The 26,684-nt window shown below is 37.2% G+C and overlaps 3 protein-coding genes across 6 annotated transcripts; all 3 read right to left on the bottom strand.

Annotated features, from left to right (window-relative positions):
* Positions 1 to 24: 24 nt before the first annotated feature.
* On the bottom strand, positions 25 to 9,525 carry LOC124209631 (ATP-binding cassette sub-family A member 7-like). Of its 2 annotated transcripts, none has more exons than XM_046607700.1 (40): positions 9,325 to 9,525; positions 9,152 to 9,245; positions 8,943 to 9,081; positions 8,804 to 8,864; positions 8,540 to 8,716; positions 8,203 to 8,471; positions 7,956 to 8,141; positions 7,740 to 7,895; positions 7,407 to 7,646; positions 7,275 to 7,335; positions 7,011 to 7,180; positions 6,500 to 6,947; positions 6,209 to 6,430; positions 5,936 to 6,140; positions 5,753 to 5,863; positions 5,508 to 5,688; positions 5,306 to 5,437; positions 5,026 to 5,217; positions 4,865 to 4,950; positions 4,591 to 4,781; positions 4,209 to 4,527; positions 3,973 to 4,142; positions 3,671 to 3,900; positions 3,338 to 3,574; positions 3,128 to 3,218; positions 2,896 to 3,059; positions 2,655 to 2,832; positions 2,477 to 2,592; positions 2,141 to 2,409; positions 1,938 to 2,083; positions 1,755 to 1,868; positions 1,572 to 1,685; positions 1,411 to 1,504; positions 1,245 to 1,348; positions 1,045 to 1,179; positions 851 to 978; positions 724 to 792; positions 449 to 650; positions 290 to 380; positions 25 to 223 (listed from the first exon to the last, which is right to left on the bottom strand). In XM_046607700.1, the coding sequence occupies exons 1-40, from the start codon at positions 9,385 to 9,387 to the stop codon at positions 138 to 140; spliced, it is 6,441 nt and encodes a 2,146-aa protein (XP_046463656.1). In that variant the 5' UTR covers positions 9,388 to 9,525; the 3' UTR covers positions 25 to 137. The 2 variants fall into 2 exon arrangements, with proteins under 2 accessions (XP_046463656.1, XP_046463657.1); XM_046607701.1 differs by having other exon boundaries at positions 8,546 to 8,716.
* A 496-nt stretch (positions 9,526 to 10,021) lies between these two features.
* LOC124209629 (ATP-binding cassette sub-family A member 7-like) lies at positions 10,022 to 20,645 on the bottom strand. Of its 3 annotated transcripts, XM_046607697.1 has the most exons (44): positions 20,203 to 20,645; positions 20,073 to 20,134; positions 19,944 to 19,975; positions 19,747 to 19,882; positions 19,411 to 19,675; positions 19,144 to 19,332; positions 18,956 to 19,083; positions 18,713 to 18,889; positions 18,492 to 18,638; positions 18,171 to 18,428; positions 18,045 to 18,105; positions 17,818 to 17,984; positions 17,310 to 17,754; positions 17,024 to 17,245; positions 16,757 to 16,961; positions 16,564 to 16,674; positions 16,323 to 16,497; positions 16,129 to 16,260; positions 15,867 to 16,058; positions 15,716 to 15,801; positions 15,445 to 15,644; positions 15,132 to 15,380; positions 14,994 to 15,060; positions 14,735 to 14,806; positions 14,438 to 14,601; positions 14,135 to 14,358; positions 13,838 to 14,071; positions 13,580 to 13,766; positions 13,345 to 13,508; positions 13,101 to 13,278; positions 12,908 to 13,023; positions 12,674 to 12,818; positions 12,488 to 12,611; positions 12,274 to 12,419; positions 12,057 to 12,173; positions 11,864 to 11,977; positions 11,710 to 11,803; positions 11,525 to 11,628; positions 11,329 to 11,463; positions 11,143 to 11,270; positions 11,011 to 11,079; positions 10,746 to 10,947; positions 10,575 to 10,677; positions 10,022 to 10,505 (listed from the first exon to the last, which is right to left on the bottom strand). In XM_046607697.1, the coding sequence occupies exons 1-44, from the start codon at positions 20,269 to 20,271 to the stop codon at positions 10,417 to 10,419; spliced, it is 6,684 nt and encodes a 2,227-aa protein (XP_046463653.1). In that variant the 5' UTR covers positions 20,272 to 20,645; the 3' UTR covers positions 10,022 to 10,416. The 3 variants fall into 3 exon arrangements, with proteins under 3 accessions (XP_046463653.1, XP_046463655.1, XP_046463654.1); XM_046607699.1 differs by lacking the exon at positions 14,735 to 14,806; XM_046607698.1 differs by lacking the exon at positions 14,735 to 14,806 and having other exon boundaries at positions 16,323 to 16,674.
* A 226-nt stretch (positions 20,646 to 20,871) lies between these two features.
* LOC124209626 (cytochrome P450 4c3-like) lies at positions 20,872 to 24,279 on the bottom strand. The gene is made up of 14 exons (XM_046607694.1): positions 23,465 to 24,279; positions 23,341 to 23,399; positions 23,162 to 23,283; positions 23,016 to 23,106; positions 22,762 to 22,950; positions 22,626 to 22,695; positions 22,460 to 22,560; positions 22,358 to 22,383; positions 22,196 to 22,295; positions 22,020 to 22,126; positions 21,891 to 21,959; positions 21,660 to 21,828; positions 21,423 to 21,602; positions 20,872 to 21,356 (listed from the first exon to the last, which is right to left on the bottom strand). The coding sequence occupies exons 1-14, from the start codon at positions 23,593 to 23,595 to the stop codon at positions 21,190 to 21,192; spliced, it is 1,581 nt and encodes a 526-aa protein (XP_046463650.1). The 5' UTR covers positions 23,596 to 24,279; the 3' UTR covers positions 20,872 to 21,189.
* Between the last annotated feature and the right edge of the window lie 2,405 nt (positions 24,280 to 26,684).

Here is a 26,684-nt window from a genome sequence, read left to right as displayed (position 1 = left end):
CCCTGTTTCACAACATAACGATCGTTTACGGGTGTAAAAGTTTCATCTTATTTTGTTACGCGGTGAATCATACAGAATTAAGTAAACGCGAGCTCTCAAGCTATAGACTGAAATAATACGAGTTTCTAAAAGTTTCATTAGAACGCTGTATGTAGGTCGTCGTCCGTTGTAACGCTACTGGTATGTGTTCCAGAATGCGTTGACAGTGCGTCAAATTCGGGTTCTGCATGGCCCATCAAAATCTCTCGTTAGAAATTGAAATGTGAAAGCATTTAGTATTACAAATGACCTTCACTGTTGTCGTCAATCGTCTCTCGTTGCAAACGTGCAAATCGAACAAATACGTCATCCAGTGTGGTCTGGGTGATGGAATAGTCGACCTTGTGCATTTGAATGAAAATCAAGACTTTTTTTCTCGCAAGAAATTGGAACATCAAAATTTTCTTACCATTGGGGTAGTCGTTCGAGCGGCTTCCATTCGTTGAAATAGGGTTGAAATCTGTAATAGATTCGGTTTTACATGCCAAATCAGTTGACGAGATCGTCGTTCTCGTAACTTCGCTTCAGGTATAAGCGATTCAACGCACTGCAACACTTCGCTGATGGTCTCCACTTCGCAACGAACGTTGATCATGTAACCATCGCCAAACCTTGAAAGATATTGGAAACTGACGGTTATAACAATGAATAATTAATTAAAGCGTGAATGTTTCGAAATTCAACCTGTTTTTAAGATGTTGAGCCGAGCCTAAACAGCGTAGCGTTCCGTTGACCATGATCGCTAGACGAGTACTAAATTTGGATACTCAATCAAATTTAATTTTGATTTTTTAAGATTTTGAATATTTACCACAGAACCTGACACTCTTCCATGGAATGCGAAGTGAGCAGAACAGAACGCGAGTCATTTACGGCATCAATCACAGCTTGCCAAAGAGAACGTCTGGCTCTAGGGTCCATGCCGCTTGAAGGTTCATCCTAAAGAAGTTTTAAATATAATAAAAATATTTCATTTGGGTTTCTTGTATGTCGATTTATTCTTACGAGGAACACGACAGCGGGGTTGCCGACTAAGGCAATAGCCGTTGATAGCTTTCGTTTATTGCCTCCCGAAAAAGTTCCAGCACACCGATCTTTGTAGGGGAGCAAGCTTAATTTTCGTAACTTATCGCTGACAAGCTAAAAAAATCAATAAAAAAAGAATGATTAAAAATTACTTTAAAAAGAGAAAAAATGTCTCCAACCTTATCGATGTATCGACTTGGAACGCCACGAAGCCTTGCGAAGAGTTGTAGATGTTCGACACCTGTCAGTAGGGGTAAAAGGGCGTCTTCTTGTGGACAGTAACCTAAAAGAAGTTGGTTAGTTTAGGATTCAAATCTATTAATGTACTAGAACTTATGAACCAACCCAAGTTTTGTTGCGCTTCACTCAAATTTGTGATGACAGAGGATCCTCCAACGAAAGCGTTTCCACTTGTTACAGTCTCATCTCCAGTTAGCATCTAATAATACGATAATAAAATAGCTTAAGGTCACAGGAATATGAAACTAGATGATTAGTTTGATTACCTTAAACGTAGTAGATTTTCCGGCCCCATTGACTCCAAGTAAGCCGAAACATTCCCCTTTCTTAAGACCGAAAGATAACCTATCAGTAGCGGGATGTTTCTGTCCATTGTAAACCTTTCAGCAACAAACAATTGCACAATTATTTGCAATCATAGACATTTCTCACATTCCAGTTGTTCGTACCTTTGTTAATCGTTTTAAAAGCAATTCATCCATAAATGCATCAGTTTTTTCCACTCTAGCGCGTTCGCGTGCGACATCTACATCTTCAGATCCCAATGGAGGTATGGCTTTGTACTAAAAATCGAAAGTTATTACAAAATAAAAATGCGTAAACTTAAAAAAAATGACGTAGTTGGGCTCTACCTTATAATAACGGGCGATCAATTTTGGGAAGAATGGATAGTGTAACATCAGGTTAAATCCGAAGAAAATGATGGCTTGCAATATAAAGGACACAAAGTAACGGCCAAGGTAATTCCATTCAAATATGTTTCTCTCATAAACAACTCCTACACAATGAAAGTGTTCGATTACTTGTTCAACTGTTGTAAGGTACAAGGTATTACCGATCAATTCAAAATTCTTAGCCGTGAAATAGGTTTCAGCTAAATCGATGAGTCCTCTTCCGAGACAAAAATGAGGAAATATGAGGAAAACCTGGTCGAGGATTTCACCTACTTGGATCAAGTGCTCATCGTCAAAAAGCTGGAGTACGTAGGAAGAAATGACAGTGACTACTCCAATAAATAAATTGGCACATGCAAGTCCGACAAAGGCCGTGCTCGGCACAGAGAAGAGGAAACTTGATGGGTACATCAGTGGAATGGCCGAAACCCTGAAAGGATATTTTTAAAATCACAAGTGAATTTATTAAGGGATGCAAAAAAAGTCGGCTCACTCACCCAAAAAGCGCCATCAAGAGAATAAAACCACCAATGCTTGTAGATCCAACGTATTCCCATTGGCCAAATCCAAGAAATATGAGGATTACCAAGAAACAGGGAATCAAGTAGTTCACCTAAACACAGAAAATTGATTAATTCTAATTACTTTCGTAATTTGAATAGTTTCGCTGCATACCACATCCCAAGTATAAGATGCAAACCAAAAAGTGGTAGGTTTCACTCCAGAGACAAACTGAAGATGCTTGGCTTTGGAAGTGCGTTCTTCTACCAAAAAGATAACAAACGACGCAGGTACGAAGCTCAAGGCAAATAAGACAGTTAGCGCGAACGCAAGGCTAACCGCGACTTGTTCACTGAAGTAAAATACATTTTTAGGCATATGCTACTTTTAGCGGAGCTAGTAAATTTGATCTTACTTTTTAACTACTTCTCTAGATGAAAATTCCATCGGATGATTGATTGCAGTTATCCCGTAGAGAAACGGATCTTTGGATGGAGGTAATGATGATCGCAAAATGACGTTGTTAATGGCGTTCAAATAGGATACGGAAGAAGCCCAGGCTTTGTTGTCAAACCAAACCTGAATAGAAGAGAAAATTTAATTGAAAAATATTGAAAGAAAGGAATATAAATTGGATTGCAACGTACCCTCACGATATTTTCGCTAACGTTTCTTTGTAGCTGCGTCAAGTTTATTGACCTCATTATATTATGTACGCCAAATTCAAAACCTCCAATCCTAAACACAAACGACAAAATAGTAAGAATTGGGATTTCCGACTAGCTCAAATTTGTTAGAAAATAAACTTAAAAGAAAAGATGCCATAAATTAAATTTCATTGTAAAATAACAACAAACCTGACGTCTTTCAATTCCTCGTATGTCCGGAGAATCCACAATGATATGTTTTTCTCAGCAAGATCGTAAAATTCGTCAGAAGAGACAGATCGGTAGCGAAACAGTTCTCCTTGCTGAGTGCTATTGGCTGGGCAAATAGGAACACCAAGGTCAGTACATGGGCAATTATAGAGATGATAATCATCTGGGTTAGCCAATGGATTTAGGAGTCCAATATCATTGGAGGAACAATCCAATCTGTACCGGAAAGAAGATTTTAAAAAAAAGTCGTACGTCAATAATGCTATACAACAATTTGTTCACGGTGGAAACTAAAAAAAGATAAACATTTACCCGTATAACGGTTCGCCGTCCAGACAACGGACTCCCAGTCCAGTTTCATTGAGCATGTTAGAAATGTACTCGTTGGTCCAATTTAAAGTAGGTTGCTGATTTACGTAGAATACTTCATTGACATCACCATAAAGCCAGGGCGAAAGTTTTAAAGCAGGAACAGGATCTTCCAGATGGAGAGTTAAAGAAAATAACTCCCCAATGAGAACTAAGATGCAGGGCAATACAATCTAGAAAATCAATAGATTATCATTTTTAATTCTACCGCAGCTTAGCCTCTAAAAGCATTAATATTTTTATACCTCACAGAAAAATCCTTTTACATTTCTTTTGGAGTTACAAAACCTTTTAACATACAGTGCTTTCATCTGTTGGGCAACTAATCTCTTCCCTTTTAATTTTTCCGAAGAATCTAGGTTAAACGAATCAGAACTTCCGATTTCTTCCGTGTGTGCATTTCCATCTTCTTGAACTAGAAATTCGGAAAACAAATTGCTAACTGTTTAACTGAAAGCAAAACTTAGAAAGGATGTTATACCAAGGTCGGCAACATTAGTTTGAGGAAAATTTGAGTCGGCGGAAGGATCATCTGCTACTCTCAAAAAAATCTCTTCTAATGTTGTATCCGATACCCCATAGCTATCAACACGAAGCTCTTCCATTGTTGAGTCGAGCTCATCAAAAAGAATGGGAAACTTGTCTCTCTGGCGGATTCCTGCTTCATCAAATTCAGGAAGGCAGAATACGATGTCAGACCCTACATTTTCTACAATACTTCCATTTGCGATGTGTCGTTTCACCACATTCACAATTCCATCTGTTTCATTTGCTCTTCGTGAAACAAGATCTGCATTTGCCTGCGACATAATCAGTTTGCAAACTAATATTTCAATACGAAGCAAAACTTTTACTTAACATACTTGACCGTCGTTCACGGTGCGCTCACTCTCGTCTTTCCTTACGACCGTAAGATAATAACCGGATCCTAGTTTCTGCTTTAGAAAAAGGGAAGAGCCACAACATTTCAATTGCCCTTGGGAAATAATAGCTATACGATCTCCCAACAAGTCCGCTTCATCCATAAAGTGAGTAGTTAAAATAATGGTTCGGCCTGGGGAAAAAATGTTAATTTTATTAGTGCAGGAGAGAACTTATTATTAATAACTTAATAATTATGAGGAATTTGGCTTTTACCTGCTTTATATTTGAGAAGAATGTCCCAAATTGATCGTCGAGAGTATGGATCGACTCCCGCTGTTGGTTCGTCCAGAATTACTGTTCTATAATTGGGTGATCCATTTAATATAAAAATGAATGTACAATAAAAAAGAACAAAGAAAAACAATAGAACTCACTTCGAATTTCCGATAAAAGCTGCACCTATAGATAGTTTTCTCTTCATTCCACCGGAAAGGTGTTCGGAAATGTCGTGCCTTTTAGGCGACAGCCCTAAATCCTCAATCATCTTGTCGATTTCTTTCCTAGATTCGATTTGTTCTCCTGTTTTTAAATTTGCAAAAAATTGCAAATGCTCTTCTACTGTTAATCTGTAATTGTAAATTTGAGTAATTGTTATTCTGATGAAAAACAAATGACTTTGGAAAAACTCTCGAAGAAAACTATGGAGAAACTTACTGATCAAATAGGACATTATGTTGTGGACAAACCCCAAGTTGATGGCGAACATCATCCATTTGATAACGTATATCGAACCCATTGATTGTTGCGGTTCCACTTGACGGAGGAAATAGTCCCGTCAGAATAGAGCTACAACGATTTATTGTTAGAATTTGAATGTAACAAAGATATGGACAAGAAATATTAGCTATTTACGTACATTGTTGTTGTTTTGCCGGCTCCGTTGTGTCCAAGAAAGGAAGTAATTTGATCTTCATAAAAATCTATGTTGAGATTACGGACGGCGACTTTTCCGTTTGAATACGTTTTTCCAAGATTGTGGATGCTCACTCCAACCATCAGATTCCTGTTCGACTCCTCTTCGATTAGTTCCGAATTCTCTAATGTAGGTAAAAAAATTTATCATTTGCATGTTCAAACGTAAAATGTTGAAAACATTAACACCTGCTTCAGCGCGCGGTTCGAAGGAGGTAATGGGAACAGTCTGTCCTTTACTTGAACACCAGTAGGAAGACTGGAACATGAAATACCATGGTTTTGGGATACCATATTGTCCTATTTTAAAATATTAAATTTTACTTTCATTATAAAGTAAAGTAAATTAAATTATCATTTAGTTATTCAAACCTGGAAAGACGGTTTCAATATACCACGTCATTACTAAGTAAAGGACGGAATCGAATAACAACATCAATATGCATTCTAATAGCGAGAAGGTATCGCCTTCTCTTGGGCTTGTTCCGATGTTACTCCACTGAGCACCACCGGAAGTTTCTTCAAGACCAATCACATACGCATTTCCTATGCCGAATGCAACGTTGGAAAATAAACTCTGATGGAGCGATTTACGAAAAAATTAGATAAATAAATAATGGTTTCAAGGATTCATCTTTCCCTTACCAACAAAATATTGGTGACATAAGGCGAGGTACTAAACCCCAAGTCAAGAAGACTGACTGGTTGGTAAGTCAGAAAATAAATAAATGCACCGGAGGCGGCAGCGAGATTGGCTCGGCTGAAGAAAGTGGAAACCAAGAAACTAAAGCAAATGGTCGCGATGCTAAAACTTATCAGGAAAACGGAAATGACGAACGGGTTCGATTTTTCCAAAATATTTCCAAACTACGGGAACGAAAAATACTATTAATGGACAAGCAAAACACAGGTAGACACTCAGAAAAAAGTACTCACGTAAATAATAATAGGTAGAAGGACACAGGCAAAGAGCAGTATTGATAAGCTGTCGATGAACCAAGCCATCCAATGAACTCCGTTGCCTAGGCCCATTGTCCGCATAGTTTCCTTGAGTCGGCGTTCTTTTTCGTAAACGATTGATTTGATGATCATGGCACAAGAAAACACGAATGCCAGATTCATGTAAAGCGGGTAGCTTGGCCCAATAGCGAATAGAAACGTGTCAAACTCGAAACAATTACTCGGAAACTGTTGCATAAACATGCTCGGCAAATTTTCTGTCATAGACTGAAGGGATGCGATTGACTGTTCGATCTTATCCTGCAAGAATATGAATCCCGAGGTAAAGTATTTCATATGCCCATATCTTGGATCATTCCGAGGATAAGGTGTTTCAATATAATCCTTAAGTCTTTCGGTTGTATCAATAACAAATTTGTCCATTCTATTCAGACCAGAAAGAAGAGTCAATTAAATGATTATAAGCGTTTCTTTCAGAGGATCAAACCTTATCTTGTATGATATGTGGAAAGGCAGTTCGTCTTCCGATGTCACATTAGCGTCAGCGCTATCGAATATAATTACTGCCCATAGTTGATTTTGGTTCAACAAAGTGATACCACGAGCAACAGCTTCCTCTTCAGTGGGATATCCTTCGAATTTATCGAAATCGTAACACTGTAAGATTGAAATAGATGGTAGAAATCTTTTTACAAACTACAAAGTACAGTACGTCTATATCGATAACGAAAAAGGCGCAATTTTGCTCTACCTCTATGTAAGTGCTAAAAAATGTGGCAAGGGCGTCTATCTGCATCACGGTAGTTTGAATCCTACAAAATTCAGTCAAAAGATTATAGAACGACAGTAAACTGGTAAAATAATAAAGCGTAAAATATTATACTTGTTTATCCGTAGAAGGGCTTCCTCTAAGATTGAAACAATTGCAGTGGAATTTTCAAAATTATCTATGGCATCCGTAACGGATTCCTCGAGTCGATTCAACACAGAAGTTATGTTGGGCGAAATTTCCAACCAAGTATTGGATAAATTTTGAATTGTTCTTATATCTTGGAATGTTGAGTTTATTTTTTCGACCAAACGAGAAAACGCGGGAGTGTTGGGTGCGTATACCAGTCTTCCCCTACATTATAAGAAAGAACAAAACAGTGTAGAAGCTACTGCCTTACTGTGCCCTTTCAGATAATAATTGAATATTAAACCATTAAACTTTTACCTTATCAACGGATAGAGATACTCAAAAAGTGTTTCAGTTTGCGAGTTGTTTTGCATAGTTCCAAAAAGACTGCTGCAAATTTCCGGGAAGTTGTCAGTGCTTTCAGCAACAGAATCCCTTTCAAAAACACTCATCCTTCGACGAAAAGGATTAGCTCTATAAGGAAATTTATTTAATAAGCGTAGAAATAATGCGTTCAAACTGATGATTGCCTACTTAGAAAATTTGGGGATTGTCTTTAAGCTGGGGGAAGGGATATAGGGAGGTTGAAAACTTCCACCACACACTGCATTCAGGATAGGAATAATGGAAGTCGAATTTGATTCATTGTCTGCTTTATTTCCGGTAGTTGCAATCCATAGTCTCTGAGCAAATTTCCCTATTTTCGAATCGGAAATTTCCCTTTGATAGAGATAGCATTAAGTAGGATATTTCTATAGACACGCTTAGAAGTAATACTTACTGAAAAATAGGGAATGTCTTGCCCAAAAGATGAACGTCTTTATATAAATGGTTCAAATTTTCTAAAGATCCCCATTCCTCTGTGCACAAATTTGTTTCTGTGTCCTTAATAAAGAAATCTGTATCATGGTGGATTACACGCTCTACCAACCAATCCGGATTATTTTCGTTACTCATCGAGTCTTCTAATAATCCTCGGTATTGCTCTAAAAAAATTGTGTTACATAATAACTGTGATTGGTTATCACTCACACCCCCACGTGACTTTTCCTATAAGATAAAAAGAAATAGATGGTGATACTAATTGGCACTAAAAACCTATGGGCTCACTAAATTACCAGTACTTCGAAAATAATTTCTGAAGCCAATGATGGAAGGAAATCCATGCTCATACTTTGTAACGATAAAGCCGAGGAATTTTGCAACTGTTTATTATGGCGACCTTCTTTGTAGGTGGCCCTGTAGTTGAGAGATAATTGTGTGTGGCCGGAAGAATAATCTAAATTGTTTGACTGCTTAAAAAAAAAAGGCATGGCGCAACGTTGGTCAACAGTTAGTTAGCAACAGGATGGATAAGTAAATGTGATTTTTCCAATAGATACCTCATCGACAGCGAGTCTCCTTATCATGGCCGTGTCTATTTCGCTAATCAGTTCTCTAGCTCTGTGACCCAAAACCGATAAGTGTAGAGGATTAATAAAAAGAACAAATATTAAATTATGCCTCATCATCATTTCCTACCGCTCAAACTCCAATGCTTCATTAAATAAAATTGTGTTATTTTGATAGTCATTGTAGCACCAGTTCATCGAAGTGCAAATCAAATTTTGGTAAAATCGAACCGGACCCGCTGAAGGCAATGCTTTTTCTTTCAAGTAACCTGAATAGATACAGAGGAAGTCACATTTAGGAAAAGATCGTCTGGTTATTTGTTTAAAAACCGTAATTACATTCTTTTTCGTAATCCTTTAGACCTTCTAGCCTGACAAGAGCTAAAATGATAAATACTGCCAAAGGCCAGATAATTTCTGCAATGACCCGTGCCTGTAAGACGATAGAGCGTTACAAAATTAAAATGAGATTAAAATACATCCAGTGACAACAAAGTTTATGATGGAAGTACTTTTGATCGTGATCTGACGAGGTAGTTTTTCCACATTAACTGCCGGAGCTGTAAGAAAAACATTTTGAGATGTCCAGGTGGCTAGTACTCCTAGTAGCCTATAGTTTTGTAAATGTCGGCTAAGTTTAGACAAACAAACTTACTATATACTTCCAGTCGTGACAGGATCCACAGACTGACTGATAGCACAAGTTTGAATGTACTTAATTTTGAACTTACCAAAAAATAGGTACACCTAGCAAAGTCTTACGTTCCAATCTAATTAAACTGTATCTTTCCATTACGGTATATAAATCGAAGATAAAACTATATCTTTTCGACTGATAAAGTTAGGTTAGCGGCGTCAAGTAAACCGCAGCTACGTTATATAAAGGTGTGATAGTCATCGTCATGAGAACAATCGTTCATAATACCTGTGACAGAAATCCTGATTGCGTCTTTTAAACAGATGGATGCTTAGTGACGCAAGCAAAACATTTTTACTCAAGGCAAATTACAATCACTTGATTACGTCTATCGGATTTATAATGATAAATGATGAACTGATCTTTTTACCTTAGTCACCAGTCATGTCTTCAAAAACTAACGGCCCACTAGTTGGTCAAAAGGTTACTAGTTATCGTCGTCGTCAACACTGTTCTAACAAAAATCTAAGCTTATCAACATAGTCTATTCTAAATTACGATGCAACACGTCCTTGTTGTCCATCTGTTGCTTTTCCGAAGCTGGGAAAAGTTGTATTTTGGACTTCCGGCATTACAAAACAAGAAAATTAAACCACAAAACTGACTCTTAGTGGACTGAATAACATTTTCAACTGCTGATTCTGGCCGAATTCGCCCGTTAGGATATTACGTCTACGAGTGCTAAAGTTTTGCAAAATTCCGACAATAAGAATCAAAAGATGATGGAATTGGGCAGGGAAAATCGAAATCTAATACGTAAATGTTAACAATTATTATCGATTAGAAGGGGAAATACGAATACGTGTAAATATAAAAAAGATTATCAAGATCCAATTGAATATAATACGATAAAGTTTTAATCGAAAAATTAATTTCCTAGATTGTTCGACGCTGTTTTTGGTAAACTTCAGAACGCAGTGTTGATTGAAACGGCGAACTGATCTTGATTAGTTAGGCCATGACTAGTCCGAGAATGCAAAGGCACATCTTCTAACCCTAAATATTGTGGAAGCCAGCAATAAATGAAACGCAAACATTGAATTCGAATAGATTTATGTCACGGACCTTGCTCATTATTATCGTCAGACTCCTCATTCGTTTCCCTCTGAAGACGGGCAAATCGAAGGAATACATCATCCAACGTGGTTTGTGTGATTGAATAATCCACCTTTCAACGATCAAATTATGTTTTGTACAGTTGGCTAAGACGCGGTTGTGAAGCAAGGAGTGACTTACCATTTGAGTTGCTGCCCTTGCCGCTTCCATTCTGTTGAATAAAGATGCTATGGAAAGAACGTTGGGTTGAATGTGCCAAATCAGCTGGCGGGATCGTCGCTCACGCAAACGTGCTTCAGGTATGACCGATTGGACACTTTGTAGGACATCGCTGACATACTCCATTTCACAGCGAGCACTGATCATGTATCCATTGCCAAATCTAAAACGATTTTGAACACATAAGACACCGCCAATAGAAAAGGCACGAGAATCACAGACGTACCTGTTTTTCAGGTGTTGAGCAGAACCAAGACAACGAAGAGTACCGTTGACCATGATCGCTAGACGAGTACTAAATTTGGATACTCAACTCAATCAAATTTAATTTTGATTTTTTAAGATTTTGAATATTTACCACAGAACTTGACACTCTTCCATCGAGTGGGAAGTCAACAGGATGGAACGTGAACCTTTCAGCGCGTCGATAATAGCTGACCACAATGAGCGACGTGCTTTCGGATCCATGCCACTCGATGGTTCATCCTGAATAAAAAACCAAATCAAAATTACGTGTTCTCTTAATGCTTGTTATCGTACTAACCAAGAATACAACGGCGGGATTGCCAATAAAGGCAATAGCTGTTGACAGTTTCCTTTTGTTGCCCCCGGAGTAGGTCCCAGCACATCGATTTTTATAAGGAAGAAGTCCTAATTTCTTTAAACTTTCATTGACAACCTAATAAAAAACAAAGAATTAACGTAATCTTGTGAAAATTACTTAACTGAGCAGAAATTACCTTGTCCATATGCTTTTGGGGAACTCCACGGAGCCTTGCAAACAACCTCAAGTGTTCTGCGCCAGTAAGGAGTGATAAGAGCGCATCTTCTTGCGGGCAATATCCTGTTGGCATTTATGTAAAGCGTAATTACGTAATGCCTGTTTAAATAATTTTGGAAAAACGTAAATTGATTTAACGTTTACCTAAATTTTGTTGCGCTTCTGTCAAGTTCGACAAAATGCTATAGCCGCCAACAAACGCATTACCGCTAGTAACCGTCTCGTCTCCCGTCAACATCTTTAAGGTTTAAACATTTAAAAAAATCACGCTTATAACAAAATCAGCACGAGTTTTTACTTTGAAGGTTGTAGATTTTCCAGCACCATTGACTCCAAGTAAGCCAAAACACTCGCCCTTCTTCAAGCCGAAAGACAACCTATTCGTGGCTGGCTCTGTACCTCGGCCGTATACCTTTTTTTTACAAAAGAACAAAAAATTACACTTTGTTCAATACTTTAGCCTTTAGGTCTTAGGAGGGAAAATGTCTCACTTTTGTAAGTCGTAGTAAGCGAAGTTCATCAGTTGACTCATCATCAATCTGCTCAACGCGCTCACGTTCACGAGCAACATCTTCATCTTCAAGGGGTAGTGGTTGAAGTTGTGTTCTCTGTCAATAGATCAAAACAAAATAAGTATATGTTTATAAAAAAAAGGGAGGGAAATCGACATATCTGCAAGTGGTGGTAAAAGAAATGGAAAGGCAATACCTGAAAGTAGCGCACGACACTTTCCGGGAGCACTTGATAATGCAAGAGCACAGTGAAACTGAAGAAAACTACAGCCTGAAGAACCATGGAAAGAAAGTAGCGGCCAAGGTAATCCCACTCGAAGATATTTCGCGGGTAATCAAGTCCTGGTACACAAATGCCACATTATCAAATTAAATTCCAATATTCATATTCAAACATGTTAAAACCTTACCAAGAAGCTCAAGTCTTTGGGTAGTATAATGTACTTGCGCCATGTCAATCATTCCACGACCGAGGCAGTAGTGAGGAAATATTAAATAAACTTCGTTAAGAATACTTCCAATCAATTTCAATTGCTGAAAATAAAATAAAGAGTTAATTAAAGTTCACTTTCATAAACGCACAAATAGTTAAGTACTGCGTCGTCGAAAAGTTGAAGAACGAAAGAGGAAATCGTGGTGATGACTCCGATGAATAAATTACCACACGCCAAACCGACAAAGGCAGAACTAGGGACGGAAAAAACCAAACTAGCCGGATACATGAGAGCGATAGCTGATAATCTATTAAAACGAAATTCAAAAGTATTAGCTATCTATGATCAACGAATGATCAGCAATAACGCGAAACACAAGAATCAAACTGCAATCACCCGTAGAGGATCAATAGCAGTATCATTCCTGCGATATTCTTAGGGCCAATGTAAGCTTGCTGATCGAATCCAATGAATATGAAGATAACTAATGCGCTAGGTATCAAATAATTCATCTAAAATGTTGCACATCAAAGCAGTAAAATTTGATTACTATCAGTAATTTGAGTTTGTATCAATTAAAAAAACGAACCATATCCCAAGTGTAAGACGCAACCCAGAAAGTTATGGGTTTCACTCCAGATATAAACTGCAGATGCTTGGTTTTAGACTTCCGTTCTTCCACCAAAAAGATGACAAATGATGCGGGTACAAAACTCATAGAAAAAATGACTGATATTGCGTGCAATACGCTGATACCAACTTGTTTCCTATGCAAGAGAGCAAAAGAAACAATTAAAGCAAGTAGCCTAAAATATAAATTCTAGAATAATTACATGAATCGATCTTCTAGTTGCTTAGTTGAATAGTTCATAGGATGATTAACTGCTGTAATGCTATAAAATGTTTTTGATGTTGGCATTGATGAACGTAAAATAACGTTGTTGATAGCATTCAAATACGAAACTGACGAAGCCCAAGCTTTGTGATCATACCAAACCTAGAAATCGAAATAATGTTTTTTAATTTAATGCACAATAATTCACGGCCTTAGTCAACATGTCAACATACCTTCACTTTATCAAAAGTCCCACTTAAACGAGTAATATTTTCAAAATTCAAAATTTCACCAGAAGCGTTCAACTGAAGTGGTAATGGAAATCTCATTGACTCCATTAGGTCTTGCACATCTTTCGAAAATAATGTCAAGTTTAAACCTTCGAAAGGGTTTTGCAAGCCGAATTCAAACCCTCCACTCCTGATAAAAACATGTCAGCAAAACTTCTCAGCTTCCGGTTTTCAAATTCTACATAGCGAATAAGTCAATACCTGAACTTTTTATATGTCTTGTAGGTTCGAACTATCCACATTGCTATGTCCTTTCCCGTTACATCATAAAAATCGTCAGTTGAAACAGATTTGTATCTGTGAAGCAGAGTCGCCGCGGTTAAATTTGCGGGGCAAAAAGCAACACCCATGTTACACGGACATTGAAAGTCAACGTAATCGTCAGGATTGACAAAGGGATTAAGTAGTCCGGTTGTGTTACTATTACACTGAAAACTAAGAAACAAATATTGGGTAAAAGATTAAAAAATGAAAGGACAATAAACAATCATCAGTTACCTCGTCACGTTGTTTTGGCATCTTGTACCCATACCGGTTTCATTCAACATGTTCTTTATGTAACGGTTATTCCAAATTTCATTGGGATTGGCATTTGCATAGAAAGCAACGTTTGAACTTCCGTAAAGCCACGGGGAAAGTTCAATAGAAGGCTCCGGAGAAATTGCACTTAGTTGCATGGTTGTTAATTGATTAATAATAATTAATAACGCAGGCAAAACAATCTAGAAAAGATTTTAAACCAGTTTAGATTTTTTGGTAGCCATGCAAACAGAATGTAAAGATTTAAAATTTACATCATACCTCGCAAAAAAATCCTTTCAAGTTCCGTTTAGAGTTGCAGAATCTTTTGACGTACAACGCAAAAAATTGCTGACAAATCAGTACCGCACCCGTCAATTTCTCAGAAGAGAGAAGACTGAATGTATCAGAAGTAACATTCTCTTCAGTTTGAGGCACTTCCTCGTCTATAGGAACAGGGAATGGTCAAACATACAATAGAACTTCAAAATGAATGAAACCACACAAATAAATAATTTAGAAGGACGAAGCAAAACACATTTAGCGAGAACAAACGACTAGTATTCGAAGAATACTTACATACAGATTCCCGGGATCTTATTCTTCGCAAAGAAGTAAAAATGGACTGTTCACCGGACGCAACTGCAAGAACTGGGAAATTGTGCGCAACATGAATGCATAAGCCAAACACAACATAAAACAAAAACGAAATAACAATAGTTCAATTTATAAAACAAACAACGTGACTGACACGAAGCAAAATATCCAATGGCATTCCCATAATTTGACATTCAAAGAGAAGCCCACAACAGAAAATTTTGATGAAAAACACCATTACCTTGTTCCGGTTCTACTTTGGGTTCAAAACTTTCTTCTGAGGGGTCATTGGCAACCTTTAGAAATATCTTAACCATACCGAAACATATTTTACTATAATCAGCATCGAAACAAATGAAACAAACTTGCACTAAAATACCTCTTCAAGTGTCGTATCGTTAATTCCATAGCTATCAACACGAAGCTCTTCCATTTTTAAGTCGAGCTCATCAAAAAGAAGAGGAAACTTGTCTCGCTGGTGGACTCCTGCTTCATCGACTTCAGGAAGGCAGAATACGATGTCAGACCCTACATTCTCTACAATATTTACGTTTGGGATGTGTTGTTTCACTACATTCACAATTTTATCGGTTTCATTTGCTCTTCGTGAAACAGGATCTGCATTTCCCTGTGAGAAAATTGGTTCACCCATTTAGATTTTCAATACGAAGCAGAAATTTAACTTAACATACTTGGCCGTCGCCGTTCACTAGGACATTGCGCTCACTCTCGTCTTTCCTTACGACCGTAAGATAATAGCCGGATCCTAGTTTCTGCTTTAGAAAAAGGGAAGAGCCACAACATTTCAATTGCCCTTGAGAAATAATAGCTATACGATCTCCCAACAAGTCCGCTTCATCCATAAAGTGAGTAGTCAAAATAATAGTTCGACCTGGAAAAACGGTTACTTGCTGAGTTTCAGAAGAAGAATAACTTAAAAATAATCAAGAATTTGGATTTTACCTGTTTTATATTTTAGGAGAATGTCCCAAATTGATCGTCGAGAGTAAGGATCGACTCCCGCTGTTGGTTCGTCCAAGATCACCGTTCTGTGATTAGTCACCCCATTCAGTACACATACAAAAATTTAACACAGCCGAAAATTAGGGCCTACTTTGAATTTCCTATAAAAGCTGAGCCAATGGATAGTTTCCTTTTCATTCCACCAGAAAGATGTTCGGAAATATCGTGCTTTTTGTGCGACAGCCCTAAATCTTCAATCATTTTGTCAATTTCTTTTCGTGACTCGATTTGTTCCCCTGTTTTTAGATTTGCATAGAATCGCAAATGTTCTTCCACAGTTAGTCTGTGTTGGAATTTGAAAAAGACGGTCATTAAAAAAAAAAATCATTTTTCAAAAGTACAAAGCTTTATACTGATCGAAGAGGACATTGTGCTGAGGACACACGCCAAGCTGACGGCGGATATCATCCATTTGGTAACGAATATCCAACCCGTTTATCGTAGCTGTTCCACTTGACGGGGGAAACAGTCCTGTCAGAATAGAGCTGCACAAGAACATTGATTACGTAAGAGTAAGAATCCTTTGTAGTGGGACGACTATTCTTACATAGTCGTGGTTTTCCCTGCTCCATTGTGTCCCAAAAAAGAAGTAATTTGATCTTCATAAAAATCGATGTGCAGATTTCGGAGAGCAACTTTTCCGTTAGAATATATTTTCCCAAGATCACGGATGCTCACTCCAATCATCAGGTCTCTTGACTCTTCTTCAATCAAATCCGCGACTAACGTTGAGACACTGAAATTAGAACATGCTTTTGTACGCACTGATGGACACACAAAAAACAAACCTGCGTCATGACTTGATGGAAGGCCCCCGGCAATACTGTTTCTGCGCTTACTTGAAAACCAGTAGGATGGTTGAAACATGAAATACCATGGTTTTGGAATACCATATTGACCTACAGTAGGCACCCAAAAGATTATACTCGTTTATAAATGCTCCCCGAATAATTCTTGTAAATCTTGTAAAGTAATGCTAACCTGGAAAGACGGTCTCGACGTACCAAGTCAATATTAAGTAGAGAACAGCGTCAAATAGCATCATCAAAATACATCCCAATAGCGAATACGCATCGCCGTCTTTAGGGCTTGTAGCTATATTGCTCCATTGTGCACCTTCTCCACTTTGCTCGTGACTTGCAAAATAAAAGCAGCCGATTCCAAAAGACACGTCACTCATCAAACTCTAAAAAAGGAAAAAGTTTCCATTAACAATGCACTCATATTTTTAGATTTTCAAATGTTTACCGCAAGTATCAAGATCCCGAGGCTGTAATCTTGACCATTTAAGTTGAAAAAATTGTAGGGGAGGAAACAAGCGAAGAAAAAGAACCCACCACAAGCAGCAGCTAGATTCGCTCGACTAAAGAACGTCGAAACTAGAAAACTGAAGCAAATGGTGGCAATACTGAAACTGAGGACGAAAATTAGTACTATAAGGAAATTTGAATTCTCCAAAATTCCTCCAAACTGCAATAAAAGAAAAAATATTAATTGAGTCAGAACGAAGAAAACGAAAGGAGCAAGTTGTTACCACTAGGATCATGGAGAGAAGAACACATGAAATTAGCATAAAAGACATGCTATCAATAAACCAGGCTACCCAATGAACAGCGTTTCCTAGTCCCATAGTTTTCATCGTTTCTTTGAGGCGCCGCTCTTTTTCGCGAACAATTGACTTGACAATCATGGCGCAGGTGTAAACGAAAGATAACACCATAAAAAGCGGGAATAGACCCGCAATCGCCAAGAAAAAGGTGTCGAAAGTGTAGCATGGACTTGGGAATTGTTGCATATACATTCCAGGCAGTTGGGATCGATTCGATTGCAGCTTGATTATAGCTTGTTCTATTTTGTCCTGTAGGAAAATGTAGCCAGAAGTGAAATACTTCATGTACTTTGTGGGATTTGTCCGGGGCAGTGGTGTTTCGAAGAAATCTCGCAATCTCTTTGTGCTATCGATTTTAGAACTGTCCATGCTGTATCGAGAGATGGGAAATGAACCCAAGTATAAACGAATAAACAAGACGAGTGCAAAATACCGTAATTTGTAAGTGATGTTGTGAGGTAGATCCTGTGATGTGAGGTTATTGTTTTGAGCTTTAAAAACAATCACTGCCCACAATCCACCGATGTCGATTAAACTCTTGCCACGCTCGACGGCTTCTTCTTCAGTGGCATATCCCTCAAATTTGTCGAATTCGTAACACTACAGGGAACAATTTGTACGATTAATATTGATCAAAACATTCAATTTTATGTCACTTACTTCCACATAAGTATTGACCAAATTTGCGACAAGATCGAGCTTCACCAAACTTTCCTTAATACTGAGAAGCATAAATAAGTTAAATTACTGAAACGTAATCAAATTAACCTTGTCTTTTTTCGTCACCTGATGATTTGATTGGACATGTTCGTTGGGAACGAAGTCACATTATTTAGTCCAGGGACACGGTCCTTGATAATTTCTGTTACATTTGCAATGGTTGTTGGATCCAGTTGATTCAGAAAACGCCTAAGTGCAGGTGAAATTTCTTCCAGCCATCTGCCCGCAAAACGCTGTACAATCCTTAAATCTTGGAATGTTTCATTGACATGACTAATCACGCGGTCAAACGCAGTATTCTTGGGCGCATAAATAAGCTTCCCTCTTAAAATAAAATACTAGTAAGTGACTTTAGCGCGAAGAAATTATAAATAACGAAAAACATACCGAATAAATGGATAAAAGAGTTCGAGAATCATGCGAGTCAATGGATTCTGCTGTAAGCCTATAAAAAGCTGCAGGCAAGGTTTCGTGAGATTAGAGCGTGTTACGGTTGCAGACTGGGATTTGGAGAGTCTTCCTATTTGGAAGGACCTATAAAACAAAAAGAAAGAAATGTAAAAAGAAACGAACTAGAGAGCAAAACAAAAAGAATTTTCACGCCTTACTCTGGTCCATCTGGAAAGTCGGAAGGTTTCCTTTCTCTGATCAACGTATTCTTTCCACACAGAATATTCGCAGTTGAGTTGAGAAACGACATAGTCGATGTTGCGTTTCCAGGTTCATTGTTTCTTGATCTCCACAACTGCTCAGTTAATTTTCCAAGCGTTGTACTGGAAAATTTTCTATTCATGAAATAATCTTGGTTAGTAAACTCCTATTTAAATCCTTCTATCATCAATAGGTCGCACTTGACTATCATGGAAAGAGAATCTAAATCGCTGATGTCAGAAAGAATCGTATTCAGAAGACGACCAAGATTTGCCCAGTCTTCCAGGTGTAATGGCTGCTCTATATTTTCCTCCACGATACGTTGGGCCTATGCATCATTAATGTGAAATAAGAAATCCCGTTTCATAAAACAGACTATGCATATTACTTGGTTGACTAGCAAAGTCCCATTGAGAACGCTAATTATCTCAGCAGCAGTAGACTGACAAAAAACTTGGCTTAAAGTTTGCAGAGTCGACTCGTCCGGAGCGGTTACCCATGATTTCAAAAGCGAAGTGTTACAAAACACTTGACGGGGGTTTTCTATGTGATATCTCAGCACATCCTTTGATAGTTCCTTTTACATTAACAAAAAAAAGAACGAAGCAGCATTTTAGCAAGCAATTTGAAAATAACCATATTTTTCGCTTATTACCGGTGGTGGAATGTGAACGATAGACTCAAATAATGCTGATGTTTGCGAGGCATTTTTTGAGCTTACGAGTCGCTGAAAAGCATCGCGACTAATGACATTCTTAAAGGGAAATGAAGTTTTCGGGCTAGATCCGCTGCTAATTGTCTTGAAGGCAAATGCAACACCAGCTGTAACATCAATTGCAACTCCAGATCCTTTAGCAACTTCCTCATCAGTAATCCTCCTCTTAGAAATGTTTGTCAAATCCCGAATTAGCCCTCTAACACTGTTACAAAGAAAACAATTGTCACTTTACATTTTAGGAATTCTATTTCAGTTAAATCTTTATCAACTTACTTGTCAAATTCAAACTCATCAATCAGACGATTAGCTGATGCTGGGGAACTGTGGCAATTATTGTCAAATGTGCAAATTAAGCTTTGCAGAAAGATCAAAGGGCCAGCAGAAGGTAAAGCTCGTTCTTCCAGAAAACCTGAAAAATGCAATTAACTTTCTGAATCTCTTGTAAGACCAAATGAATTAACCATACTTACATTCATTCTTGTATTCCTTTAAACCTTTGGTCCTACAACGTTAAAGGAAAATATCCAACAATAAAAACATTTAAAATAAATGCATAATCATTAATTGGAGATACAGCAATATAATTTAACAATACATACCTAACAAGGGCTAAAATTACAAACAAAATGACTGGCCAAACAAGTTCGGTGGCAACTCTGATCTAAAAATCAATTTCGTAATGAGCAATTTGAAAGTTCTGCCTCTGAAAAGAAATAGGTTACACCATACCTTTGATCTTTTTCTAATCAATAAGTTTTTCCACATCAACTGTCTCAACTGTACCCAAAACATTCCCATTTCTTTGATACAATTAAGCTACAGAGTAATTGGGGAAATGTGCTTCCATGTAGCAAGCAAAGAATTTTAGCAATGAGATGCAGATTTTTAGTAAGAATTATTACAAAGCAAAATGTGAAGGGTGCACAGGAGAAATATTATAATTAGCAACTGAAAGACTTGAACGTTTGACGAAGAGTGAGAATAGATGGTTGAGAAAAAGTTTTAAGCCATGATGATTAGCACACTCCACCCCCTAGCTAGAGCAATAAACATTTACAGTAGGTAATGACTTCATGAGATTCTAATTTACAACTGATTCGCGCCTGTGTATTATGCTGTGTTACACACCCAACAGCTAATAAAAATTCGTCTGCCTCTTTTCCGGTTGTTTCCCCTTGTACGGAAAGCGCCAAAGCGGGAAAGGACTTCAAGGTCGAGTAAAAAAAGTAAACAAAGTAGTTCGACATCTAGCAGCAGTTTTCTAACGTTTAAGTAAAAATAGATTTGTTGAATATTTGAAAAGAGAAATGCCTCCCAAAATCCTGAAAATCGATATCAAAATTAATCAATATTGTCCGAGATGACGACAATGAAATAAACTGAACGTAACTAAGAAAGTCCATCGTATTTTTATATTTTTCGTCCAGTATTTTTACACCATTTTTATTGAAATGAATAATTCATTATAATCAATTCGAATCTGCACGTTGCATCCAACGTAATCTTCTCTACACGTCCTATGAATTTCCATATGATAAAAGGATCACATAAAAATAACAAAGAAATCCCCATTGATTTCCAAAGTTCTCCCATTAGCGCCATCTTAACAGCTTTGTTTAACTCAGAATTTTCAAAATATTTAAAAAAAATATACAACCATAGTCTCTGATTAAAAAAAAACCCAAATTTTTCCGTTTAATAATTTCTTTTCCGTATTTATTGTTTCTTTTTGGGTTCAAGATGAACTCTGATGCCATCACGGGGACGTAGAATCAATTCCGCCATCAGAATAATTTCCTCTCTTTTATCCAGTGATCGGACGTGAAAATTGCGGAATATAGCCGAAATGATGGATTTCTCTTCCAGCAGAGCAAAGCGTTGTCCTATTTACAGATAAATAATGTTTTATCTTAATTTACAACACCCAATTCAGGTGAGATAAGATTTACCGATGCAGTTCCTTGGTCCAGCGCTGAAAGGGACGTACGAATAAGGATGGCGTTTCTCCGAGTTCTCCGCTTGAAATCGCTTGGGCTGGAAGAGCTCCGGATCTGGAAAGTATTTAGGATCGCGATGCAAGAAATACGGACAAATAGATACAGAAGTACCAGCAGGTATTTCATCGTCACCTAATTAACGCATAGTGATTAATTGGCTGCTAGGCTGAGAGAGCAATTAATTTAAACCTATGATGACATCTTCTTGACAGGTACGGCTGATGATTGGAACACTCGGGTACAAACGCAGTGCTTCCTTGATGCAACACTCGAGATACTTCAATTCATTTAAATCTGTCATTGTAACGGGTCGATCAGAATCACCGAAAACACGGTCTAATTCTTCGTTAACCAGTTCCTACTCCAATTAAATTTCTAGAATAAGTTTGAGTTATCTTTGATTGTGTTAAAGTAATTCACCTGCACTTCCGGATGACTACCAATCAATAAAATGGACCAAGTAATGGCTGCCGAAGTCGTGTCGTGGCCCTTATTGTTCGCAAGTAAATATCATACAACTAATTAGAACATTATTACGAAATAATTTACCTCAAACATGAATGTGTCCACCTCTTCACGTATGTCAGAATCGCTCAATACAGTGCCGTCTTTAGACGCTTCAATCAAAAGATCCAAAAATGCCAGGCGACGTCGCTCTGTTAAAAACAACATTATCAAAATCCCGTCACAATTGTCAGTAAATCACGTCAAAATGTCCTCCATACTCGGTGACGTAAAGGAATCCTCCGTTTTTTGAGAATCCTCAACGATGTCAGGAGTTTGCCTTTTATTTTGTTGATGTTCCAACTTTCGTTCTCGAATAACCTATGCAAATATACGGGTTAAGGTATTTTTTAGACATTATCATTTGCTTAAAGGGCAGATACTTTGTTGGTGAATCCGTGCAGAATATCTGTATCGAAAAGTGTATAGTGTCAACCATTTTTAAATTTAATTTGATAGAACTATACTAGCGAAGAATAATTTACCCAATGCTTTACACTGCTCCGGCCAATGCGAGCTCAGTTTGAACATCCAGTCTGACCATAAATAAAACCTTATCTGTCGGTGTTGAATAATCTGGCTCATACTTTCAAAACAAATGAATTAAACACATTTTGTTTCTCTAGGGAAATAACTTAATCAAACAAATACTTGTAAACTGCTTGAACGTAGTCGGAGTCGGTTTTACTCTGAGCATCGACGTTCCTTCCCATGGCCGTCTCTATCGATTACATCAATGTCCTTCTATTAAATATCAAATGACAGTTGTCTCATTTGTATGTCTCACCGCAAATGACGTCAAGAGTGCACAGCGTAACGAATGGGAAGATGTTGAGCTCGTTGCTTTTGACCACGGCTTGATTCAACTTATTCACCAGTATTCGACTTTGTTCGTCAAACACATGCACAAAATCCTCGAGGATTTTAAAGTGAAACGCCGGTGTTAAAAGTTTACGTCGCCCTTGCCACTTGCTACCTGTTAGATGAAGAAAACTATAAATTTTCTCGTCAAAGATGAGCAGAAAGATTAAACTGAATAACCTGTGCTTGTTAAAAGGCCCGTGTTCAACCACGGGTGGAGGAATTCGTACTCGCGGCTCTTGGTGATTAGTTTTTGGCTACTGAGCACCACCTTTTTAAACCAACATGTAGAAATTGTAGTTTAATGGTATTGGGTGTGATATTACCTCGGCAGCTTCAGCGGTCGTAGCGAAAAACATGGGCAAAGGACCAATCCAAGAGCGTACCATCCCGCTGGCCGACTTCCGGCCGAAGATGTTGTGCAACACCAGGAGAAGGTTCATAATTTCTAAAGGCCAGCATCATAAGGATTTTTTTAAATATTGGCAATCAACTTAATTCTTACCATCTGGCGGGACAAATATAAGTGATCCACCTCCCCATAACGGAATATCAGTTGGCGGTCTATAAATAATTTCGAACTGATCTTAACCTTTTTTAAAAATCTGTAATCAATAATTTGTAATTACCCGTAGAGTTTGTCGCATCGCTTCATGAAACGGTATCGTTTCATCAAAGCCAGACCAACGATGGTGGCCAAAATGGTGGTCACTGTGTAGACGGAGAAGCTGCTAATCCAAATTCCGTTAGCTGAATCCATGTCGAATTGAATGAGGAAATCTTGACGAACGAATTCAAGCGTTTACTCGGAAGCTAATTTGAGAATAAATAAACTAGTCTAGTTCAGCAGTAGTCAATTTGATGACTGTCGAAAAAATTGGACCCCACTAGTTTACAGATGATTGTTGATATAACCTTGACTTCAATGCCGATAAAATTATCGATAAAGTAAACTGTCAAGCGTGTTGGATGTTGGTCTTAAATTGGCAGCACGAGGCTCCGTCGGTACGTCCGTCCTTTTTTCTACACTCAACTTTATCTGATAAAAAATTACATTGTACAACCAGATTAAGAGTAGGAAGGATTCTGTAAATTGTAATGGCCTCTGGAAACAGTATACAATACAAACATCCACATTCAAATTTTGCGAAAAAATGCATTCCTTTTTTTTTTTGTTATTTTGTTTTGTTAATTTTAGTTTTTTTTGTTCTTTTTTTTGGATTTTAATTTTTTGTTTTTTTTGCAATTTCTTAGGTTTGTTTTCAATCGTCAGATAGGATGGGAAAATTCAAAAACAAAATGTATACTGTTGTAATCGTACAAGAAAAAAGATACAAGAAAAATATAGAAGGGAATAAGGAGGGCGTGGCAATTTGTCGATAGTGTGAGGATTATGCTGCTGAGTTGGTGGGTGAAATATATTGGCTACTAACAGGATTTTTTATTTTGTTTTGTTTGTTAAGTGTCGGGAGGGCTTGTTTGTTCGGTATATCTTCAAGAGACTTGTTCTTACACACGTCCAGTTTTTTACTTGATTTTCCAAACTTTTTTAAAATTTCTGTTTGTCTATCGCTCGACAAAACAATAAGGGCGCCAGTAACAAACGACGTCGGATGGATAAAAAGTCAAATGGACAACAGATCGAAAGGTGTAAGGAGAAGAAGGCAATTAAAAAATCTATATATGTATACAAGGAAAATGCGAATCTATATATGCGAAGAATGAAGACACCACACACCCACGAGATTTTAAAAACTACTTTTCTTTCTGTTTCAAAATAAAAAAATTGGGAGAAAATTTTAAAAAGGGACGAGGATTAATCGGGAATAACGAAGTGGATATCACACCGTCAGCCGAGGCGAAAGACATTTAAAAAAGATATTTTATTAGAGGAACCAACCCAACCCAATCAATGGCAAATGAATGAAATGTACGAGGAGAGACACACGCTATAATAATAATAAAATAATAGATAAATGAGTGAAAATCGGATTTTGTTCTTTGAAGAATTTTTAAATAATAAGGATCCGTCATTTAGTTTTTGTTTTCTGGAGGGCGTGATAAATGTTTAGAGAGTTTAATACAGTCGGAGAGAGAGAGTTAGTTTGGGGTGTGTACACGTTAAAGAAGAGAGAGAGAATTGATAACAACGGCTACAAAAATAAGATTAGAGAGCTTGAATGTGTGTGTGTGTGATTAAAATGAGTTCTAACGGATATTCTTATTTAAAAAATAAATTCAAAAAAGCCAAAAATTAATCAAGGGGGCCAATTGGACAATCGTCTTGATAAATCCCGGACGGGCTCGTGTCTTGTTTCTTTTGTTATTAAAATTTTGGTGGTTTTCTCTTCTCACTCCCCCCTCAAACATTAAACCCACCCACACAATAAAATTATCCCCTGCCGAAAAGAAAAATTCAACAAAAACAAAAAAAAAACTAATAAAAACACAATCAGCTTTTGTTTTTTTCCTGTGTTGTATACCGGAGAATTAGATAGATAGAAAGAAATCAGACGCGACATTTCATACACACAACATGTGAAAATGGTGAAAAAAGATTTTTTTTTCCGAAAAAAGAGACTTAATTATATGGGGGAATTCATGTAATGGGATTTTTTGAAAAAATGTTAAAAAATTCAATTACAAATCGACGCATTCAACAGGTATTATATAAGGGCGGGCGAGAAAGAGAGATAAAGTTATCAATATATCAATAAGATGTAAAAAAAGACTCGCACAATCACAAATAAAAAAAAATTAAAAATAAATAGTCACGATTTTTCATGTCTTGTCAATTTTTAAAAAGCTTTTTTTTTTCTTAAATATGTATCAGAGATAAATCTTACAAAAATGACCAAAGAAAAATTTGAATGGCTCAAGTGAAATATAGAGAATAATAATGAAAAGATCGACGAAAAATGTGGTGGTGGCGGTGATTGGGACGAGAAAAAATGATAATTAATTAAAAAAAAAAAAAGAAAATCATCCCGACGGCTCTCTTTTTAAATTTCCCGCTAACATTTTTGCTGTATGGACTGGGATTTAAATTTGAAACTCAATTCTAAAACACCGGGTTTGATTTCACCTCAACATTTGACGATCGAAACTCTTTTGAGATTAAAAATAGGGGCTAGATGGTGATAAGCTTCCAAACAGTTCTGTTCGAGATTACAGTGAATAATAATCAAAGAATCTACTACATTCGTTTGATACCTTTAAATACGAGTGGCCTTCCTCCGATTTCCCTGTCTCCTTATATGCTGCTGTCGGTTTGCGCGTACGCATGTAATTAATTAGAATTCTAATACTATGTATAGTACAATAAAGTACACGCATCATTATAAAGGCAAAAACGAGCTCGGCAAAAATCATTAAAATTAAAATCGGTAAGTTGAGAAAAAGAGAATTTGATTAGCCGCTGTCCGAGAATTCTACAACAAAATTGCCAAACCTAAAGCAGGGAAAAATGAACGCGTCAAAGACAACAACACTGGCAACACAAAAAAAAAATTAAAATTAATTGGGTAAAGGAAAAGAGAAGAAACACATGAAATTCAACATCTCCCAAGTCATCTGGTATTAATTTAAAACAATTAAAAAATAAATAATAACACTAATTGTAAAAAACAAGAAAATAATCAAACACGGCACAATCATTAAATAAGATGAAATTTAGAAGAAAAAAAACAACTAAGTTTAATAATACTCTATCAAATCCCCTTTTAAAAATGTCTCCACCCCCCATCCAGTTTAGGTGGCATGTGCAGTGACTAGTTGTCCAGCAACAAATCGACTGGGTTGATGTTTGAAATTTTTTTGTCTCGAAAACAAGCAAACAAAAATGTTGAT

Source organism: Daphnia pulex, chromosome 12, assembly GCF_021134715.1.
Source record: "Daphnia pulex isolate KAP4 chromosome 12, ASM2113471v1".
Classification (NCBI taxonomy): Eukaryota; Metazoa; Arthropoda; class Branchiopoda; order Diplostraca; family Daphniidae; genus Daphnia; species Daphnia pulex.
The sequence above is the reverse complement of the archived record's forward strand: the minus strand, read 5'-3'. Positions and strand labels throughout refer to the sequence as shown.

What these genes read in the sequence shown, in the direction of transcription:
- LOC124209631 (XM_046607700.1), bottom strand. Translation starts at nt 9,387, where the DNA reads ATGTTTTTCTTACAGCTCCGGCAGTTAATGTGGAAAAACTACCTCGTC. An exon ending in TTTTTAGCACTTACATAGAG is followed by an intron (nt 7,181 to 7,274) that starts GTAGAGCAAAAT and finishes TCAATCTTACAG; the next exon opens with TGTTACGATTTCGATAAATT. An exon ending in GAGGAATTGAAAGACGTCAG is followed by an intron (nt 3,219 to 3,337) that starts GTTTGTTGTTAT and finishes GTTTGTGTTTAG; the next exon opens with GATTGGAGGTTTTGAATTTG.
- LOC124209629 (XM_046607697.1), bottom strand. Translation starts at nt 20,271, where the DNA reads ATGGGAATGTTTTGGGTACAGTTGAGACAGTTGATGTGGAAAAACTTA. An exon ending in CGTCGAGACCGTCTTTCCAG is followed by an intron (nt 16,675 to 16,756) that starts GTTAGCATTACT and finishes TGCCTACTGTAG; the next exon opens with GTCAATATGGTATTCCAAAA. An exon ending in TGAAAGGATTTTTTTGCGAG is followed by an intron (nt 14,359 to 14,437) that starts GTATGATGTAAA and finishes AATCTTTTCTAG; the next exon opens with ATTGTTTTGCCTGCGTTATT.
- LOC124209626 (XM_046607694.1), bottom strand. Translation starts at nt 23,595, where the DNA reads ATGGATTCAGCTAACGGAATTTGGATTAGCAGCTTCTCCGTCTACACA. An exon ending in GGGCCTTTTAACAAGCACAG is followed by an intron (nt 22,951 to 23,015) that starts GTTATTCAGTTT and finishes TTCATCTAACAG; the next exon opens with GTAGCAAGTGGCAAGGGCGA. An exon ending in GGAGCAGTGTAAAGCATTGG is followed by an intron (nt 22,384 to 22,459) that starts GTAAATTATTCT and finishes TTTTCGATACAG; the next exon opens with ATATTCTGCACGGATTCACC.